The sequence below is a fragment of the Engystomops pustulosus genome, chromosome 9 (genome assembly GCF_040894005.1).
Source record: "Engystomops pustulosus chromosome 9, aEngPut4.maternal, whole genome shotgun sequence".
Lineage (NCBI taxonomy): Eukaryota > Metazoa > Chordata > Amphibia > Anura > Leptodactylidae > Engystomops > Engystomops pustulosus.
Genome location: NC_092419.1, coordinates 24063676 through 24084517, shown reverse-complemented (window position 1 = coordinate 24084517; position 20842 = coordinate 24063676). Strand labels below are relative to the sequence as shown.

The following is a 20842-nucleotide window of genomic DNA, read 5'->3' as shown; positions in this document are numbered from 1 at the left end:
TAAGCTGTGACATCATCTATTGTCAGTAGTGATGTAATGATGGGTCAGCGTTATCTATATAGAGGTCATTGTACAGGGAGGAGGAGGAGATAAGCTGTGACATCATCTATTGTCAGTAGTGATGTAATGATGGGTCAGTGTTATCTATATAGAGGTCATTGTACAGGAAGGGGAGGAGATAAGCTGTGACATCATCTATTGTCAGTAGTGATGTAATGATGGGTCAGTGTTATCTATATAGAGGTCATTGTACAGGGAGGGGGGAGGAGATAAGCTGTGACATCATCTGTTGTCAGTAGTGATGTAATGATGGGTCAGTGTTATCTATATAGAGGTCATTATACAGGGAGGGGGAGGAGATAAGCTGTGACATCATCTATTGTCAGTAGTGATGTAATGATGGGTCAGTACTATCTATATAGAGGACATTGTACAGGGAGGGGGAGGAGATAAGCCGTGACATCATCTATTGTCATTAGTGATGTAATGATGGGTCAGAGTTATCTATATAGAGGCCATTGTACAGGGAGGAGGGGATAAGCTGTGACATCATCTATTGTCAGTAGTGATGTAATAATGGGTCAGTGTTATCTATATAGAGGTCATTGTACAGGGAGGGGGAGGAGATAAGCTGTGACATCATCTATTGTCATTAGTGATGTAATGATGGGTCAGTGTTATCTATATAGAGGTCATTATACAGGGAGGAGGAGATAAGCTGTGACATCATCTATTGTCAGTAGTGATGTAATTATGGGTCAGTGTTATCTATATAGAGGTCATTGTACAGGGGGGGGGGATAAGCTGTGACATCATCTATTGTCAGTAGTGATGTAATGATGGGTCGGTGTTATCTATATAGAGGACATTGTACAGGGAGGAGGAGGAGATAAGCTGTGACATCATCTATTGTCATTAGTGATGTAATGATGGGTCAGTGTTATCTATATAGAGGTCATTGTACAGGGGGGGGGAGATAAGCTGTGACATCATCTATTGTCAGTAGTGATGCAATGATGGGTCAGTGTTATTTATATAGAGGTCATTGTACAGGGGGGGGGGGAGATAAGCTGTGACATCATCTATTGTCATTAGTGATGTAATGATGGGTCAGTGTTATCTATATAGAGGTCATTGTACAGGGCGGGGGGAGGAGATAAGCTGTGACATCATCTATTGTCAGTAGTGATGTAATGATGGGTCAGGGTTATCTATATAGAGGTTATTGTACAGGGAGGAGGAGGAGATAAGCTGTGACATCATCTATTGTCAGTAGTGATGTAATGATGGTCAGTATTATCTATATAGAGGTCATTGTACAGGGAGAGGGAGGAGATAAGCTGTGACATCATCTATTGTCAGTAGTGATGTAATGAAGGGTCAGTGTTATCTATATAGAGGTCATTGTACAGGGAGGGAGAGGAGATAAGCTGTGACATCATCTATTGTCAGTAGTGATGTAATGATGGGTCAGTGTTATCTATATAGAGGTCATTGTACAGGGAGGGGGAGGAGATAAGCTGTGACATCATCTATTGTCAGTAGTGATGTAATGATGGGTCAGTGATATCTATATAGAGGTCATTGTACAGGGAGGGGGAGGGGATAAGCTGTGACATCATCTATTGTCAGTAGTGATGTAATGATGGGTCAGTGTTATCTATATAGAGGTCATTGTACAGGGAGGAGGAGGAGATAAGCTGTGACATCATCTATTGTCAGTAGTGATGTAATGATGGGTCATTGTTATCTATATAGAGGTCATTGTACAGGGAGGGGAGGAGATAAGCTGTGACATCATCTATTGTCAGTAGTGATGTAATGATGGGTCAGTGTTATCTATATAGAGGTCATTGTACAGGGAGGGGGAGGAGATAAGCTGTGACATCATCTATTGTCAGTAGTGATGTAATGATGGGTCAGTGTTATCTATAAAGAGGTCATTATACAGGGAGGGGGAGGAGATAAGCTGTGACATCATCTATTGTCGTTAGTGATGTAATGATTGGGGGGTATAAATCTACTGATCGGACCTTTAATAGAATATCAGGACATCTTCATCTGATTGACTTGGTTACTTGTAGTCAGAGATTCTCGTAAAGTTCTTTTATTTTCTCCGGGCGATGGATCCGGTGACTGGTTCCAGTCCATTACTCTTAATGAGTGACGCCTGGCGTTTAATGAATCATTAATGACGTCTGAGAAGCAGAAAGTGTCACCGCATTGAGAGGAAGAGATTATTTGTCCGGAACCTCATCATGTTGTTGTATCTTGCGCGGCTCCTGTAGCCCCCGGATCGGATTCTATGATATTCCCTCTTCATGTGCCTTTGATCCATCATTCATTATATTTGATGTTTCCGGAGTCTGATTGGGAATAAAACACCACTAAAGAGAAAACTGATCCCTTCTAAAGAGCGCAAAGCCTCGCCCCTCCCACACCAATGACCTGTAGCTGGCCGGACCTACCTGGTGTCTGTAACTGAGACCCATTGGACTTGTACATAGACATGAGGGCAAAATGGAGATTCCAATTATTGTCCTTCTTCTAACCTGGACATCACGATAGATGATGGTGATGATGATGATGTTGATGAGAAGAAGAAGAAGAGGCTCCTGACGTCTGCCCCACCCCCATGTACATTCTAACAGCGCCAGAACCTGACCACATCATATATTGTGATACTGACAATCCTTGGGTTCTGGGAGCAGATCATGAGATTTGGAAGATTTTACTGTAAATGTCTCATTTTGAAGACTGAGCCCTTGGGAGTGCATTTCCCTTTGGAGGGTCATTTATATTTATATTTTGAAGTATTGAGGATTATATTTGATTATTGCTATTAGCTGGTATAGATTACCACTTACTGTCATAGATCTCTGGGAATTCAGGACTGGATACAGTTTCTTGTTTGGGACGACCCAGAACTGATGCAAATATTGACCCTTGTTTGATTCATTTTCATAAGAAGCTGAGAATTGCATTCAGGACTTGTGTTTTATCATTTTCTTGTATTGTTCATGAAATCCCAGAGCCCTTTGTTTTATCAATAAGATGAGGGCAATTCCCTGGGCCGGACCTTAGTTGTAGGGGCAGCTGAATTCCCAGAACCTAAGGTCAGATTTGGGTCACAGGTGGCTTGGTCCATGGACAGCGAGGGGATGCAAGAGGAGAGGAGGGCCCCCTGGGGTGCTCCCGGGGTATGTGTGATGTAGGGATTCCCAGGAAGATGGTGAAGGGAAGTCCTATGTCTGTGGCAGCAGCCAGGAATCCCTTGTGGACACAGCGATGATAAATAATAAACTCAGTGGGGGTCATTTACTAGGGGCCCGATTCGTGTTTTCCCAACGTGTTACCCGAATATTTCCGATTTGCGCCGATTTCCCCTGAATTGCCCTGGGATTTTGGCGCACGCGATCGGATTGTGGCGCATCGGCGCTGGCATGCACGCGATGGAAATCGGGGGGGCGTGGCCGAACGAAAACCCAACGGATTCGGAAAAACCGCCGCATTTAAAAAAAAAAACTGTTGCGAGACTCACGCTTATTATAGTATATATTATAGTATTATAGTAGTTATATTCTTGTACATAGGGGGCAGTATTATAGTAGTTATATTCTTGTACATAGGGGGCAGTATTATAGTAGTTATATTCTTGTACATAGGGGGCAGTATTATAGTAGTTATATTCTTGTACATAGGGGGCAGTATTATAGTAGTTATATTCCTGTACATAGGGGGCAGTATTATAGTAGTTATATTCTTGTACATAGGGAGCAGTATTATAGTAGTTATATTCTTGTACATAGGGGGCAGTATTATAGTAGTTATATTCTTGTACATAGGGGACAGTATTATAGTAGTTATATTCTTGTACATAGGGGGCAGTATTATAGTAGTTATATTCTTGTACATAGGGGACAGTATTATAGTAGTTATATTCTTGTACATAGGGGGCAGTATTATAGTAGTTATATTCTTGTACATAGAGGGCAGTATTATAGTAGTTATATTCTTGTACATATGGGGCAGTATTATAGTAGTTATATTCTTGTACATAGAGGGCAGTATTATAGTAGTTATATTCTTGTACATAGGGGACAGTATTATAGTAGTTATATTCTTGTACATAGGGGACAGTATTATAGTAGTTATATTCTTGTACATAGGGGCAGTATTATAGTAGGTATATTCTTGTACATAGGGGGCAGTATTATAGTAGTTATATTCTTGTACATAGGGGACAGTATTATAGTAGTTATATTCTTGTACATAGGGGACAGTATTATAGTAGTTATATTCTTGTACATAGGGGCAGTATTATAGTAGGTATATTCTTGTACATAGGGAGCAGTATTATAGTAGTTATATTCTTGTACATAGGGGGCAGTATTATAGTAGTTATATTCTTGTACATAGGGGACAGTATTATAGTAGTTATATTCTTGTACATAGGGGGCAGTATTATAGTAGTTATATTCTTGTACATAGAGGGCAGTATTATAGTAGTTATATTCTTGTACATAGGGGGCAGTATTATAGTAGTTATATTCTTGTACATAGGGGGCAGTATTATAGTAGTTATATTCTTGTACATAGGGGACAGTATTATAGTAGTTATATTCTTGTACATAGGGGGCAGTATTATAGTAGTTATATTCTTGTACATAGAGGGCAGTATTATAGTAGTTATATTCTTGTACATATGGGGCAGTATTATAGTAGTTATATTCTTGTACATAGAGGGCAGTATTATAGTAGTTATATTCTTGTACATAGGGGACAGTATTATAGTAGTTATATTCTTGTACATAGGGGACAGTATTATAGTAGTTATATTCTTGTACATAGGGGCAGTATTATAGTAGGTATATTCTTGTACATAGGGGGCAGTATTATAGTAGTTATATTCTTGTACATAGGGGACAGTATTATAGTAGTTATATTCTTGTACATAGGGGACAGTATTATAGTAGTTATATTCTTGTACATAGGGGCAGTATTATAGTAGGTATATTCTTGTACATAGGGAGCAGTATTATAGTAGTTATATTCTTGTACATAGGGGGCAGTATTATAGTAGTTATATTCTTGTACATAGGGGACAGTATTATAGTAGTTATATTCTTGTACATAGGGGGCAGTATTATAGTAGTTATATTCTTGTACATAGAGGGCAGTATTATAGTAGTTATATTCTTGTACATAGGGGGCAGTATTATAGTAGTTATATTCTTGTACATAGGGGACAGTATTATAGTAGTTATATTCTTGTACATAGGGGACAGTATTATAGTAGTTATATTCTTGTACATAGGGGCAGTATTATAGTAGGTATATTCTTGTACATAGGGGGCAGTATTATAGTAGTTATATTCTTGTACATAGAGGGCAGTATTATAGTAGTTATATTCTTGTACATAGGGGGCAGTATTATAATAGTTATATTCTTGTACATAGGGGGCAGTATTATAATAGTTATATTCTTGTACATAGGGGGCAGTATTATAGTAGTTATATTCTTGTACATAGGGGCAGTATTATAGTAGTTATATTCTTGTACATAGGGGGCAGTATTATAATAGTTATATTCCTGTACATAGGGGGCAGTATTATAGTAGTTATATTCTTGTACATAGGAGCAAAATTAATGTTTTGTGGAATAGATGTAACATAACACATAAACTCCATAGTTCTTCCTTACTTTTTTACTTTTCTATTAAGTAATGTTCTTTAGTCTTTGCTCTCGTAACAATTATAGCACAAGGAAGCACAGGTTGGCGTTTTCACTCGACATCTGTTCCTTCTCCCGTCAGTGCGGCTGTTGATAATAATAGTAATCAGTTTGTTGCTGTACACATTTACATCATGTTACCTGAATCCTTAAACACCGGGATTGTTTCTTTGTCTTTTCTGTAGCTTTCGGGCGAGAATAAAAGATTTGATATATTTCCGTCATTCTGCTCCAGTGTAATTGACAAACTTAATTTGGAGCAGATGGCAATGGAATATTTCATTATTTAATTTTGATAATTAGGTACATAACACTGCAATCCCCACCAAACAAATACACGGCTAATGATCTGCCCTTGTTGTACGTCTCTCCGCAGTGTTTCTTACACGATTGTAGCAATATCCACGTGTGACTTATCATCCGCACAGAAGCTGCAAACTATGATGTAAGGAAAGGAACACAAAGTAACAAACTTCCAATACACGAGCCTCTTTAATATGGAGGAAAATGTAGCTTTCCAAAACATTTCCCATATGATGAGAAAACTAGTCAGAGACTAAGACCAGTGCAAAAGTCATAATATTCCCCATATTAACATGATAGGGGTAGTAGTACTGTGCTATGCTCATATATACAGGATAGGAGTAGTAGTGCTGTGATGTGCCCATATATACAGGCTAGGAGTAGTAGTACTGTGCTGTGCTCATATATACAGGATAGGAGTAGTAGTACTGTGCTGTGCCCATATATACAGGATAGGAGCAGTAGTACTGTGCTGTGCCCATATATACAGGCTAGGAGTAGTAGTACTGTGCCCATATATACAGGCTAGGAGTAGTAGTACTGTGCCCATATATACAGGATAGGAGTAGTAGTACTGTGCCCATATATACAGGATAGGAGTAGTAGTACTGTGCCCATATATACAGGATAGGAGTAGTAGTACTGTGCCCATATATACAGGATAGGGGTGGTAGTACTGTGCCCATATATACAGGATAGGAGTAGTATTACTGTGATGTGCTCATATATACAGGATAGGAGTAGTAGTACTGTGATGTGTCCATATATACAGGATAGGAGTAGTAGTATTGTGCTGTGCCCATATATACAGGATAGGAGTAGTAGTACTGTGCTTTTCCCATATATACAGGATAGGAGTAGTAGTACTGTGATGTTCCCATATATACAGGATAGGAGTAGTGGTACTGTGCTGTGCCCATATATACAGGATAGGAGTAGTAGTACTGTACTGTGCCCATATATACAGGATAGGAGTAGTATTACTGTGATGTGCTCATATATACAGGATAGGAGTAGTAGTACTGTGATGTGTCCATATATACAGGATAGGAGTAGTAGTACTGTGCTTTTCCCATATATACAGGATAGGAGTAGTAGTACTGTGATGTTCCCATATATACAGGATAGTAGTAGTGGTACTGTGCTGTGCCCATATATACAGGATAGGAGTAGTAGTACTGTGCTGTGCCCATATATACAGGATAGGAGTAGTAGTACTGTGCTGTGTCCATATATACAGGATAGGAGTCGTAGTACTGTGTTGTACCCCAATATACAGGATAGCAGTATTAGTACTGTGCCCAGACCCCTACCAAATTGATGTTGATCTGTTATCAACAAATAAATCTTGACTATCACAAATTTTGTAAAACCAATTTAATAAAAAATTCTTTGTATTTAAAATATGGAATTTCCGTGGAAATATATAGAAATAGTCATTTTTACAAAGTTTGAAAAATAAGAAGTCCCACTTTTAAGATTCCATTCCATACGAAAAGTCAAGTTCTACAAATTGGTGACGGCAGAGGCTCCATTACAATAAAGCTTTCCACTGTTTTAGGTCATTAGCTGTATATTTTAACAATTTTTTCATAATTGCCTTTGAAAATGTGCTTCATTCTTGTTACGAAAAATGTTAGTGATATATTTTCTTAATTTAGACAATTCATTATCAACCCAGTAAAAACCTTTTACAAAACTTTTCTATGATTTTCTCTAAATGCCCAAATCTATCAAAAGCTTCAACTCTACTGTCACCTTTTCTTATGCCTCAATGCAATTTAGCTTTTTCCTTTTGCCATCTCAGACGGTAAGCTCTTGTGTCACCCGCTCATCCTCATAGACTGTAAGCTCTTGTGTCATCCCCTAATCCTCATAGACTGTAAGCTCTTGTGTCACCCCCTTATCCTCATAGACTGTAAGCTCTTGTGTCACCCCCTCATCCTCATAGACTGTAAGCTCTTGTGTCACCCCCTCATCCTCATAGACTGTACGCTCTTGTGTCACCCCCTCATCCTCATAGACTGTAAGCTCTTGTGTCATCCCCTAATCCTCATAGACTGTAAGCTCTTGTGTCACCCCCTTATCCTCATAGACTGTAATCTCTTGTGTCACCCCCTTATCCTCATAGACTGTAAGCTCTTGTGTCACCCCCTCATCCTCATAGACTGTAAGCTCTTGTGTCATCCCCTAATCCTCATAGACTGTAAGCTCTTGTGTCACCCCCTTATCCTCATAGACTGTAAGCTCTTGTGTCACCCCCTCATCCTCATAGACTGTAAGCTCTTGTGTCACCCCCTCATCCTCATAGACTGTACGCTCTTGTGTCACCCCCTCATCCTCATAGACTGTAAGCTCTTGTGTCATCCCCTAATCCTCATAGACTGTAAGCTCTTGTGTCACCCCCTTATCCTCATAGACTGTAAGCTCTTGTGTCACCCCCTTATCCTCATAGACTGTAAGCTCTTGTGTCACCCCCCTCATCCTCATAGACTGTAAGCTCCTGTGTCACCTCCTCATCCTCATAGACTGTAAGCTCTTGTGTCCCCCCTCATCCTCATAGACTGTAAGCTCCTGTGTCACCTCCTCATCCTCATAGACTGTAAGCTCTTGTGTCACCCCCTCATCCTCATAGACTGCAAGCTCTTGTGCCACACTCTCATCCTCATAGACTGTAAGCTCTTGTGTCACCCCCTCATCCTCATAGACTGTAAGCTCTTGTGTCACCCCCTCATCCTCATAGACTGTAAGCTCTTGTGTCACCCCCTCATCCTCATAGACTGTAAGCTCTCGTCTCACCTCCTCATCCTCATAGACTGTAAGCTCTTGTGTCACCCCCTTATCCTCATAGACTGTAAGCTCTTGTGCCACACTCTCATCCTCATAGACTGTAAGCTCTTGTGTCAGCCCCTCATCCTCATAGACTGTAAGCTCTTGTGTCACCCCCTCATCCTCATAGACTGTAAGCTCTTGTGTCACTCCCTCATCCTCCTAGACTGTAAGCTCTTGTGTCACCTCCTCATCCTCATAGACTGTAAGCTCTTGTGTCACCCCCTCATCCTCATAGACTGTAAGCTCTTGTGTCACCCCCTCATCCTCATAGACTGTAAGCTCTTGTGTCACCCCCTCATCCTCATAGACTGTACGCTCTTGTGTCCCTCTCATCCTCATAGACTGTAAGCTCTTGTGTCTCCCCCTCATACTCATTGACTGTAAGCTCTTGTGTCATCCCCCTCACCCTCATAGACTGTAAGGTCTTGTGTCACCTCCTCAGCCTCATAGACTCTAAGCTCTTGTGTCCCTCCTCATCCTCATAGACTGTAAGCTCTTGTGTCACCCCCTCATCCTCATAGACTGTAAGCTCTTGTGTCCCCCTCATCCTCATAGACTGTAAGCTTTTGTGTCACCCCCTCATCCTCATAGACTGTAAGCTCTTGTGTCACCCCTCCTCCTTATAGACTGTAAGCTTTTGTGTCACCCCCTCATCTTCATAGACTGTAAGCTCTTGTGTCCTCCCTCATCCTCATGGACTGTAAGCTCTTGTGTCACCCCCTCATCCTCATAGACTGTAAGCTCTTGTGTCACCCCCACATCCTCATAGACTGTAAGCTCTTGTGATCAGGGCCCTTCCCTCCTATTGTTTCTTATGATTGTGTTATTACTTTGTTCTCTTTCCTTAAAATGAAATTTCCCTCATTTTTGTGATGAAGTTTTGCTGAATATTAGTCATTTTTTCTAAAACCCCAATTCTATAATTTTTTTTTTTTTTAAACATTGTCACCTGCTTCATCCTTAAGATGGTAAATTAGAAAATTTGCTCCACAATTCAGGACATTTCCCTAAAATTTCAATGTCACCCATTAGTCGCTTTACAATTTTTAGTACAATTCAAGACACTTATGTCCAAGCCCAAATATTTCATTTATTATTCAGCGCCAATTTTTACCACAATATTTTTTAAATGATTGTACAGTAAAATAATTCCGATCTTCCTTCATCCTATCGAGCCTCAAGTTTGGGAAGAGTCGTCTGAAGTTTGTCGTTCTATTTTTGTTGACTTTGTGTTGTCAAAAAATTGAGAAAAGAAGATGAATTGTTTATGATTGTTTTTAATAAACTGTTCAGATTTTGCACCTCCAGGTATAACATCTGCTCACATAATTCACTTTAAAAAATACAAAACATGTAGGCGGCAACGCGATTGTAAATCATCATTGTCACACAGGATCCCAAACTAGAGGCAAAAACCGTAGGAGCAACATAGGGGAGAGAAATCTGTTCTATGCAATACTGAGAAACTGATGGGAAAAACGTATCAACTTTAATGATGTTACAATGAAAAGTGAAGTGAACAAACTGTTACTTCACATGTTGCCTGTATAGAAGCAGTATTGTAGTAGTTATATTCTTCTACATAGGGGGCAGTATTATAGTAGTTATATTCTTGTACATAGGGGGCAGTATTATAGTAGTTATATTCCTGTACATAGGGGGCAGTATTGTAGTAGTTATATTCTTGTACATAGGGGGCAGTATTATTGTAGTTATATTCTTGTACATAGGGGGCAGTATTATAATAGTTATATTCTTGTACATAGGGGGCAGTATTATAGTAGTTATATTCTTGTACATAGGGGGCAGTATTATAGTAGTTATATTCCTGTACATAGGGGGCAGTATTATAGTAGTTATATTCTTGTACATAGGGGGTAGTATTATAGTAGTTATATTCCTGTACATAGGGGGCCGTATTATAGTAGTTATATTCTTGTACATAGGGGCAGTATTATAGTAGTTATAGTCTTGTACATAGGAGGCAGTATTATAGTAGTTATATTCTTGTACATAGGGGGTAATATTATAGTAGTTATATTCTTGTACATAGGGGGCAGTATTATAGTAGTTATATTCTTGTACATAGGGGGCAGTATTATAGCAGTTATATTCTTGTACACAGGGAGCAGTATTATAGTAGTTATATTCTTGTACATAGCGGGCAGTATTATAGTAGTTATATTCTTGTACATAGGGGGCAGTATTATAGTAGTTATATTCTTGTACATAGGGGCAGTATTATAGTAGTTATATTCTTGTACATAGGGGGCAGTATTATAGTAGTTATATTCTTGTACATAGGGGCAGTATTATAGTAGTTATATTCCTGTACATAGGAGATGGTATTATAGTAGTTATATTCTTGTACATAGGGGGCAGTATTATAGAAATTATATTCGTGTACATAGGGGCCAGTATTATAGTAGTTATATTCTTGTACATAGGGGGCAGTATTATAGTAGTTATATTCTTGTACATAGGGAGCAGTATTATAGTAGTTATACTCTTGTACATAGGGGGCAGTATTATAGTAGTTATATTCTTGTACATAGGGGGCAGTATTATAGTAGTTATCCTGTTGGTGAATTTCCATAGTAAGTATCTTCTTCTATATATGAATGAGTTTCTGGCACCTAAAAATTCTTTATTCCTCTCGGATCCATTGTTACAATTTGCAGCGTTGGATGACACTTCCTCTATGTGTCAGTGTTTAGAGCTTCGTGTATTCGCTGTGTCTATGTCGCTGCATGAGATTAACATTCTTCTAAAATTTGCAGTAAATACAATGTGAAAGTTCTGCAGGAAAAGTTGGCAAAAGTGATTTAATAACTAATATACTTTGTGTTTATTGTAAGTTGTAGGATTTTTCCGCAGATTAATTGTTTTCTACCTTTGTTTGTATGTAAGTTATATGAAATTATAATACCATGTAAACTGAACTTAACTTTGGAGATCAACACGGTGGCTCAGTGGTTAGCACTATAGCCTTGTAGGGCTGGGGACTTTGGTTCAAGCCCCAGGGTCAACATCTGCAAAGAGTTTGTAAGTTTCCTCCGTGTTTGCGTGGGTTTCCTCCAGGTCATTCGGTTTCCTCCCAAACCCCAAAACATACTCATAGGTTGTTTCGATTGTGAGCCCCATTGGGGACAGGGACCAATTTGGCGAGCTCTGTACTGCGCTGCCTAACCTGTGTGTGCTATACAAATAAAGGATTTATTATAATTATTATTATTATTGCCAGGCAGCTGCTTACAAGGCAAATAGAATCAAAGGATGTGTGAAGGGAGCTGCAGATGATGTAACAGCACGGAGCGTATGTTTATAAGAAGGACATGTCCGTACTAAAGAGGGGGCAAAGGAGAATGACCAAGGGAACTCATAGAATAGGGAGATCCGATAACAGTATATGGATGGTCGGGCAGTAAAACAAATCTTTCTAATTATATCTTTACACCTTATAAACTACCATCACCATAGACAGGGGGCAGCCTCTACACCTAGAGGATAGGAGGTTCCACAATCACCATAGACAGGGGGTATCCTATATATGTAGAGGAGAGGTGGTTCTACCATCACCACAGGCAAGGGGCATTCTCGGTACCCAGTCAAGAGACATATTACCATCACCATAAATGGGGTATCCTTTACACTTAGAGGAGAGGAGGTTCTACCACCACAATAGACAGGGGGCATCCTGTACATCTAGAGGAGAGGAGGTTCTACCATCACCATAGACAGGGGGCATCCTCTACACCTACAGGAGAGGCAGTTCTACCATCACAATAGACACGGGGCATCCTCTACACCTAGAGGAGAGGAGGTTCTACCATCACCATAGACAGGGGGCATCCTCTACACCTAGAGGAAAGGTGGTTCTACCATCACCATAGACAGGGGGCATCCTGTACATCTAGAGGAGAGGAGGTTCTACCATCACCACACACAGGGGGCAACATCTATACCTAGAGGTGAGGAGGTTCTACCATCATCTTAAACAGGGACATCCTCTATACCTAGAGAATAGACTTATCCCCATCTTCAAAGACCGGGAGCATCTCCTGCATCTAGAGGAGAGGCGATTCTACTATCATAGACAAGGGGCATTTTTTACACCTAGAGGAGTGGCAGCTCTACCATCACCATAGACAGGGGACATCCTCTACACCTAGAGGAGAAGATGTTCTACCATCACCATAGACAGGGGGCATCCTCTACACCTAGAGGAGAGGAGGTTTGCCATCACCATAGACAGGGGGCATCCTCTACACCTAGAGGAGAGGAGGTTCTGCCATCACCATAGACAGGGGGCATCCTCTACACCTAGAGGAGAGGAGGTTCTGACATCACCATAGACAGGGGGCATCCTCTACACCTAGAGGAGAGGCAGCTCTACCATCACCATAGACAGGGGTCATCCTCTACTCCTAGAGGAGAAGAGGTTCTACCATCACCATAGACAGGGGACATCCTCTACACCTAGAGGAGAGGAGGCTCTACCATCACCATAGACAGGGGGCATCCTCTACACCTAGAGGAGAGGAGGTTCTACCATCACCATAGACAGGGGGCATCCTCTACACCTAGAGGAGAGGAGGTTCTACCATCACCATAGACAGGGGACATCCTCTACACCTAGAGGAGAGGAGGCTCTACCATCACCATAGACAGGGGGCATCCTCTACACCTACAGGAGAGGCAGTTCTACCATCACAATAGACAGGGGGCATCCTCTACACCTAGAGGAGAGGAGGTTCTACCATCACCATAGACAGGGGGCATCCTCTACACCTAGAGGAAAGGTGGTTCTACCATCACCATAGACAGGGGGCATCCTGTACATCTAGAGGAGAGGAGGTTCTACCATCACCACACACAGGGGGCAACATCTATACCTAGAGGTGAGGAGGTTCTACCATCATCTTAAACAGGGACATCCTCTATACCTAGAGAATAGACTTATCCCCATCTTCAAAGACCGGGAGCATCTCCTGCATCTAGAGGGGAGGCGATTCTACTATCATAGACAGGGGGCATTTTTTACACCTAGAGGAGTGGCAGCTCTACCATTACCATAGACAGGGGACATCCTCTACACCTAGAGGAGAAGATGATCTACCATCACCATAGACAGGGGGCATCCTCTACACCTAGAGGAGAGGAGGTTCTGCCATCACCATAGACAGGGGGCATCCTCTACACCTAGAGGAGAGGAGGTTCTGCCATCACCATAGACAGGGGGCATCCTCTACACCTAGAGGAGAGGAGGTTCTGACATCACCATAGACAGGGGGCATCCTCTACACCTAGAGGAGAGGCAGCTCTACCATCACCATAGACAGGGGACATCCTCAACTCCTAGAGGAGAAGAGGTTCTACCATCACCATAGACAGGGGACATCCTCTACACCTAGAGGAGAGGAGGTTCTGCCATCACCATAGACAGGGGGCATCCTCTACACCTAGAGGAGAGGAGGTTCTGCCATCACCATAGACAGGGGGCATCCTCTACACCTAGAGGAGAGGCAACTCTACCATCACCATAGACAGGGGGCATCCTCTACACCTAGAGAAGAAGAGGCTCTACCATCACCATAGACAGGGGGTATCCTCTACACCTAGAGGAGAGGAGGATCTACCATCAGCATAGACAGAGGGCATCCTCTACACCTAGTGGAGAGGCGGTTGTACCATCACCATAGACAGGGGGCATGTCCGTTAAGAACATTGTGGGGAACATTAGGGGCTTGCACAAATCTCAGGTGTTAACTCTTAAATTGCAGCAATGCAAAGCCGTGACATCATCAGGATGTGACAACACATAATGTTTTAGTTTCAACCCAGTAATATTGTTATTTTTATTTTTTTGAACAGTTGGGTCAACAACTTTGGACATGAAGGCCTTGGGCTCCTGTTGGATGTTCTGGAGAAGCTTCTGGATAAGAAGCAGTAAGTATTTTCCATCTCTCTGCTCACTTTCGTTTGATTCTCAGGTTCCTTTTTAAATTTTATCTAATTTTTTTTTGTTCTTAAGGCAGGAAAATATTGACAAGAAAAATCAGCATAAACTCATCCAGTGCCTGAAAGCTTTCATGAACAATAAGGTAGGTGGGACAGACTGAGCCGCTTCCCCATTCTTCTCATGAGCATGAAGGATCATCTTCTGCCAGGGCCGATTGTCTCTGTGACAAGTGAATCTCGTCTCGGCTTTTATCCGCTCAGCAAATTTTTAGAGAAATAAATGAATCACTGACAATACGAATCTCTGACCAATGAATTTTTTTTTTTTTCATTTTAAGGTTCGTTTTACGAGATGTAATGATAGGATTTAACTAGAGGAACATCTGACGTCAGAGAATTAAAGCTCTAATAGTGTCTTGTGTGCACTGTAATATCTCTGGGGGGTTTGTAAAATATAAAAATATATATTTTTTGAAAATGAACAACATGATGGCTACAGACACCCCCCTCCCCCCCATCCTGGTTTAGATATTACAGTATCTTCTGGTGGTTATGCTCCACCCAGAAGAGAGGACATGTCTGGTCATCATACTCATTGCATTCTTTCTACTGCTGATTTCTTTTTCTCACTTTTTGGTTTCCCATATGGTTTGTCCTAAAGTGGCCCCTAATTTAATAGGGGGTGGGATCTATAAGTCATGGACACGCCCCTCACCCTGCCCTGGACCAATGCTGTGGAGGAGGAGGTGCCTTTGACTTAAAGAGAACCTACCACCATGAATCTACCTATAAAGGTAGATCGGATGGTAGGTGGATGTAAGGGACGTGAGGAGAGCTCTTTTTAGAGCTAATCCTCACGTCCCCGCTAACTTTTGGGAAACTTTATTGACCTAATATGTAAATTTCGTTATGCGGCTAATGGGGCGTGGAGTAGCCGGCACGAGGCTACACAGTGCGGCTACTCCACGCCCCAGTAGCCACATTACTCCTCCAACCCTGTTGTGTGCGGCGCGTAGCTCCTCGTAGCTGCGCGCCCTCGTCCGACAAGCCGGCTACTGCGCATGCGCAGTAGCTCCGGCCTCGGAGCTGGGACTGCTCAGCCGGCTCATGCTCATCATGATGGACGAGGGTGTGCAGCTACGAGGAGCTGCGCGCCGCACGCAACAGGGTAGGAGGAGTAATGTGGCTACTGGGGCATGGAGTAGCCACGCTGTGTAGCCTCGTGCCGGCTACTCCACACCCCAGTAGCCGCATAATGAAATTTACATATTAGGTCAATAAAGTTTCCCAAAAGTTAGCGGGACGTGAGGATTAGCTCTAAAAAGAGCTATCCTCACGTCCCTTTCATCCACCTACCATCCGATCTACCTTTATAGGTAGATTCGTGGTGGTAGGTACCCTTTAAAGAAAGTTTCCCGGAAATAGTCAGCAGCCATTTTTGAATGGACCCAATGTGGAAACTTTATGAGTTATAAGGGTGTAAGGAGTGAGGAGTATTGACTATATTTGACTAATATACAGTCAAATTTAGTATTTTAGGTGGAGGATGACTTTAATTACAGTAATCACCACATCCCTTAAATTCCAGAGCACTCAACACAGGGGAAGGTTTTTGGGTTATGGGGAGATTAGCGCTTAATAGCAAAAACATTTCTGGTGTTGGACATGGACAAACCCTGCGTCCTTCTAAATCTCTTATATTTGTTTCTAATTCATCAGTATGGCCTGCAAAGGATGCTGGGAGAAGAAAGAAGTTTAACCCTTCTGGCAAGAGCTATCGACCCCAAACAAGCCAACATGATGACCGAGATCTTGAAGATATTGTCCGCCATATGCATAGTAGGAGAGGACAATATGTAAGTGATGGAGGATGAATATGTACAGAACATTACAATCAATTTCTTTGCTCGATAAATATTGAAAAATCACATAAAAGTAAAAATAGATATTAATGACCTTTATTAAAGATTAAAATATACATAAAGATCCCTAGAATAGGTGGTCACATCAGACTAATGGGGTGTAATACCGGTCACCTCCACAGATCAGCGACTCGGTGGATGAGAGAGACAGGAAGCAGATGGCGCCATGTAGTGGTCAGACCACGTTACTGCAGATCTGTTACCATCAATTTGAATGGGAGCTAAGTTGCAGTAACTTCATTTGGCCACTGCACTGAGAACGGCGCTGTCTGCTTCTTGATCTATTATTGACTTGACCTTTGATACTGTCCTCCAAAAAGAATAGTCCACTGCTTGTAAATTCTTATGCTTAGGTCATCCCTTTTACTTGATGATGGACGCCCCCTAATCATCTAATGGCGCAGCTATTGGCATCAAACTTTGCCCAACCCCATTTAAAACCAAACGCTCCGCACTCTACAACCCTCAAAACCACATCAGACTTTCTACAAATAGGAATTTTGATATATTTTAAAATTTATTAGAGAAATGTTCATCTCGGTTTTCATATTTTGTACACTAGACTGGAAAAACTTCTAGAAGCGATCAGCACCGCCGCCGAAATCAACAACAAAGAACGATTTGCACCAATTGTTGAAGGATTAGAAAATCACGAAGCTCTTCATGTCCAGGTACAGAAATACTGACAACATAAAGCCGCAACACAATGATATTATACCGTCCTCCAGCTCCACATCAATGTATTCATCACTGCAGGGAAATATCTATGTGGACAGACATTAAAAAGACTATAAAAATAGTCATATTCTTGTACATAGGGGGCAGTATTATAGTAGTTATATCCTTGTACATAGGGAGCAGTATTATAGTAGTTATATTCCTGTACATAGGGGGCAGTATTATAGTAGTTATATTCTTGTACACAGGGGGCAGTATTATAGTAGTTATATTCTTGTACATAGAGGCAGTATTATACTAGTTATATTCTTGTACATAGGGGGCAGTATTATAGTAGTTATATTCCTGTACATAGGGGGCAGTATTATACTAGTTATATTCTTGTACATAGGGGGCAGTATTATAGTAGTTATATTCTTGTACATAGGGGGCAGTATTATAGTAGTTATATTCTTGTACATGGGGGCAGTATTATAGTAGGTATATTATTGTACATAGGGGGCAGTATTATAATTGTTATATTCTTGTACATAGGGGGCAGTTTTATAGTAGTTATATTCCTGTACATAGGGACAGTATTATAGTAGTTATATTCTTGTACATAGGGGGCAGTATTATAGTAGTTATATTCTTGTACATAGGGGGCAGTATTATAGTAGTTATATTCTTGTACACAGGGGGCAGTATTATAGTAGTTATATTCTTGTACATAGGGGCAGTGTTATAGTAGTTATATTCTTGTACATAGGAGGCAGTATTATAGTAGTTATATTCTTGTACATAGGGGGCAGTATTATAGTAGTTATATTCTTGTACATAGGGGGCAGTATTATAGTAGTTATATTCTTGTACATAGGGGGCAGTATTATAGTAGTTATATTCCTGTACATAGGGGGCAGTATTATAGTAGTTATATTCCTGTACATAGGGGGCAGTATTATAGTAGTTATATTCTTGTACATAGGGGGCAGTATTATAGTAGTTACATTCTTGTACATAGGGGGCAGTATTATAGTAGTTATATTCTTGTACATAAGGGGCAGTATTATAGTAGTTATATTCCTGTACATAGGGGGCAGTATTATAGTAGTTATATTCCTGTACATAGGGGGCAGTATTATAGTAGTTATATTCCTGTACATAGGGGGCAGTATTATAGTAGTTATATTCTTGTACATAGGGGGCAGTATTATAGTAGTTATATTCTTGTACATAGGGGGCAGTATTATAGTAGTTATATTCTTGTACATAGGGGGCAGTATTATATTAGTTATATTCTTGTACATATTGCAGTAGGGATATATTCTCCTGATGTCACCAGTTATGTGATGTATAGAAACCATTAGATTGTAATATAACTGTTATATATTATCAGACTGGTTACAATGTATTGTATACTATATATTTATGGTTATTCTTAGGTCTTTGGTTTTGTACATCTATCAGGTTGGTGCAGAACTTTGTATTGCAGCTTTTTCCTGGGAAATTGGTTGTTAACACGGATAACGATGGTTCTGTGAGGTTTTTACATTCGGACTCTTTAGCCTTGGGACATTAAGCGCTGCTAATGGTCGTTTTCCTGGAGATTATTGCCTTTGTGTGCAGACACTTGTTTCTTGCTTTGTGTAATCGTTCATGTCCCGAGCTGCAAATGTTTTCAATTGTGCAGAATATCAGCTGCAAACAAGAGGAGACGAGTCACTTCACCAATTTACCAGTCCAGATGTAGTAATTGGAGAGCGGCCTCGAAATTCAGAAACTAGAAAGAAATTAGACGGGAGACTGATGGAAGTCACACTAGTCCCTCTTATTCCTGCCTTCCTTCCTTTCTTTCTCTTTCCTTTTTTTCTTTCCATCCATTATTTATTTATTTTCTTTCTTTCTTCATTTATTTCTCTCTCATGGTCACACATTCTCTCACATTCTTTCCTTCCTTTTCGATTTCCCTTTTCCCTATCCCTTCCTTCCTGTCTTCTGAGCTGTGTATCTAATCCTATCCTGTGTGATACTGTCTGCTGAGCCGTGTATCCAATCCTAGCATGAGTGATACTGTCTGATGAGCTGTGTATCTAATCCTATCATGTGTGATACTGACTTCTGATCTGTGTATCTAATCCTGTCATGTGTGATACTGACTTCTGAGCTGTGTATCTAATCCTATCATGTGTGATACTGACTTCTGATCTGTGTATCTAATCCTATCCTGTGTGATACTGTCTGCTGAGCCGTGTATCTAATCATATCATGTGTGATACTGTCTTCTGAGCTGTGTATCTAATCCTATTATGTGTGATACTGTCTGCAGAGCTAGGTATCTAATCCTACTCTGTGCGATACTGATGTATCTTAGCCTCTGATGCATAGTTTGATGCTGGTGACTGGCTGTATCTAAGCCCTCATGATGCTACAGATGAGATACAGCATCCGCCATAGTCTAGATGTCATAATAAAGTTCTGTGAGTTTCGGATGTGCTGCGTTGGCGCCTCAGGATACGATTCTGAAGACGTATTTATTTAAGCCTTGGATGTTGGAGAAGTCAAGTCTGGGGGATCACTTGTGGAATGAGATAATGATTGAGAGGATGACTCTTCCCTCAGAGGTTAAGGCGGGATGACACCTCCGCTCCTGTAATCTTTACAAGCCAATAAGAGGAGGGATAAGTGATGGACGGGCGCGCGCTCTGATTGTATTTGCTTTATCCGGGGTCAAGGTGATGATACAAGGGCGGCCATGTTCATCCGGTGGGAATCTGCCTGATAACAATCAGAACGTATAAGGGATGGAGCAGAGCCGAGAGACTGGAGCTCGTTCAGGGTTATCTCACAGTTTTAGATTCTTCCTCTCTTTCTTATTTTTTCTTTATCTTTCTTTTTTGTTTTGTTTATTTTCTTCTATTTCTTTGTGAACTTCAGTTTCTCCTTTATTTTTCTTTTTTACTTCTTCTCCTTCTCCTCCTCCTGTGTCTCCTGTTTCATTTTTAAGTATTTATCTTCTTCCTCCTTTATTGTCTCCTTCAACCTTCCTCCTCTTTTTTTCTATTTCTCTTGCTCTTCTTCTTTCCCTTTCTCCTGACTACTTCCTCTTCCTCCAACTCTTTCTCCTTTTCATTCTAATTCCATCTCTCTACCTATTTCTTCATCCTCCTTTTCCTCCTTTCCTGTTCTTCTGACAACTCCTACAATTTTTCTCTTCCTTTTCTCCTATTTTCTCTTCTTCTTCCTCATCCATTTAATCCCCTCCACCTTTTCCTTTTCATTCTTCCTTTTTATCTTCCTCCTTTTTTCTCTCTCCTTCTTCTGATGTTCTTCTTTTCTCACTGTTCCTCCTCCACTTTTTCTCTCCCTTTTTGCTTTGCTCATGCTTTCTCTTCCTATACCTCCTCCTTTTCTACCCTTTTCTCCCATTCTCCTT

At 40.9% G+C, this 20842-nt stretch overlaps 1 protein-coding gene across 4 annotated transcripts in view; it reads left to right on the top strand.

Annotated features, from left to right (window-relative positions):
* Positions 1 to 20842, top strand: part of DIAPH2 (diaphanous related formin 2) — a 784751-nt gene that overhangs the window by 163707 nt on the left and 600202 nt on the right. For all 4 annotated transcript variants that reach the window (XM_072125632.1, XM_072125631.1, XM_072125630.1 and 1 more), the window contains 4 exons: positions 14744 to 14818; positions 14904 to 14973; positions 16550 to 16686; positions 17315 to 17423. In XM_072125632.1, the coding sequence (XP_071981733.1) occupies positions 14744 to 14818; positions 14904 to 14973; positions 16550 to 16686; positions 17315 to 17423 (391 nt within the window). The remainder of the gene's footprint in view (positions 1 to 14743; positions 14819 to 14903; positions 14974 to 16549; positions 16687 to 17314; positions 17424 to 20842) is intronic.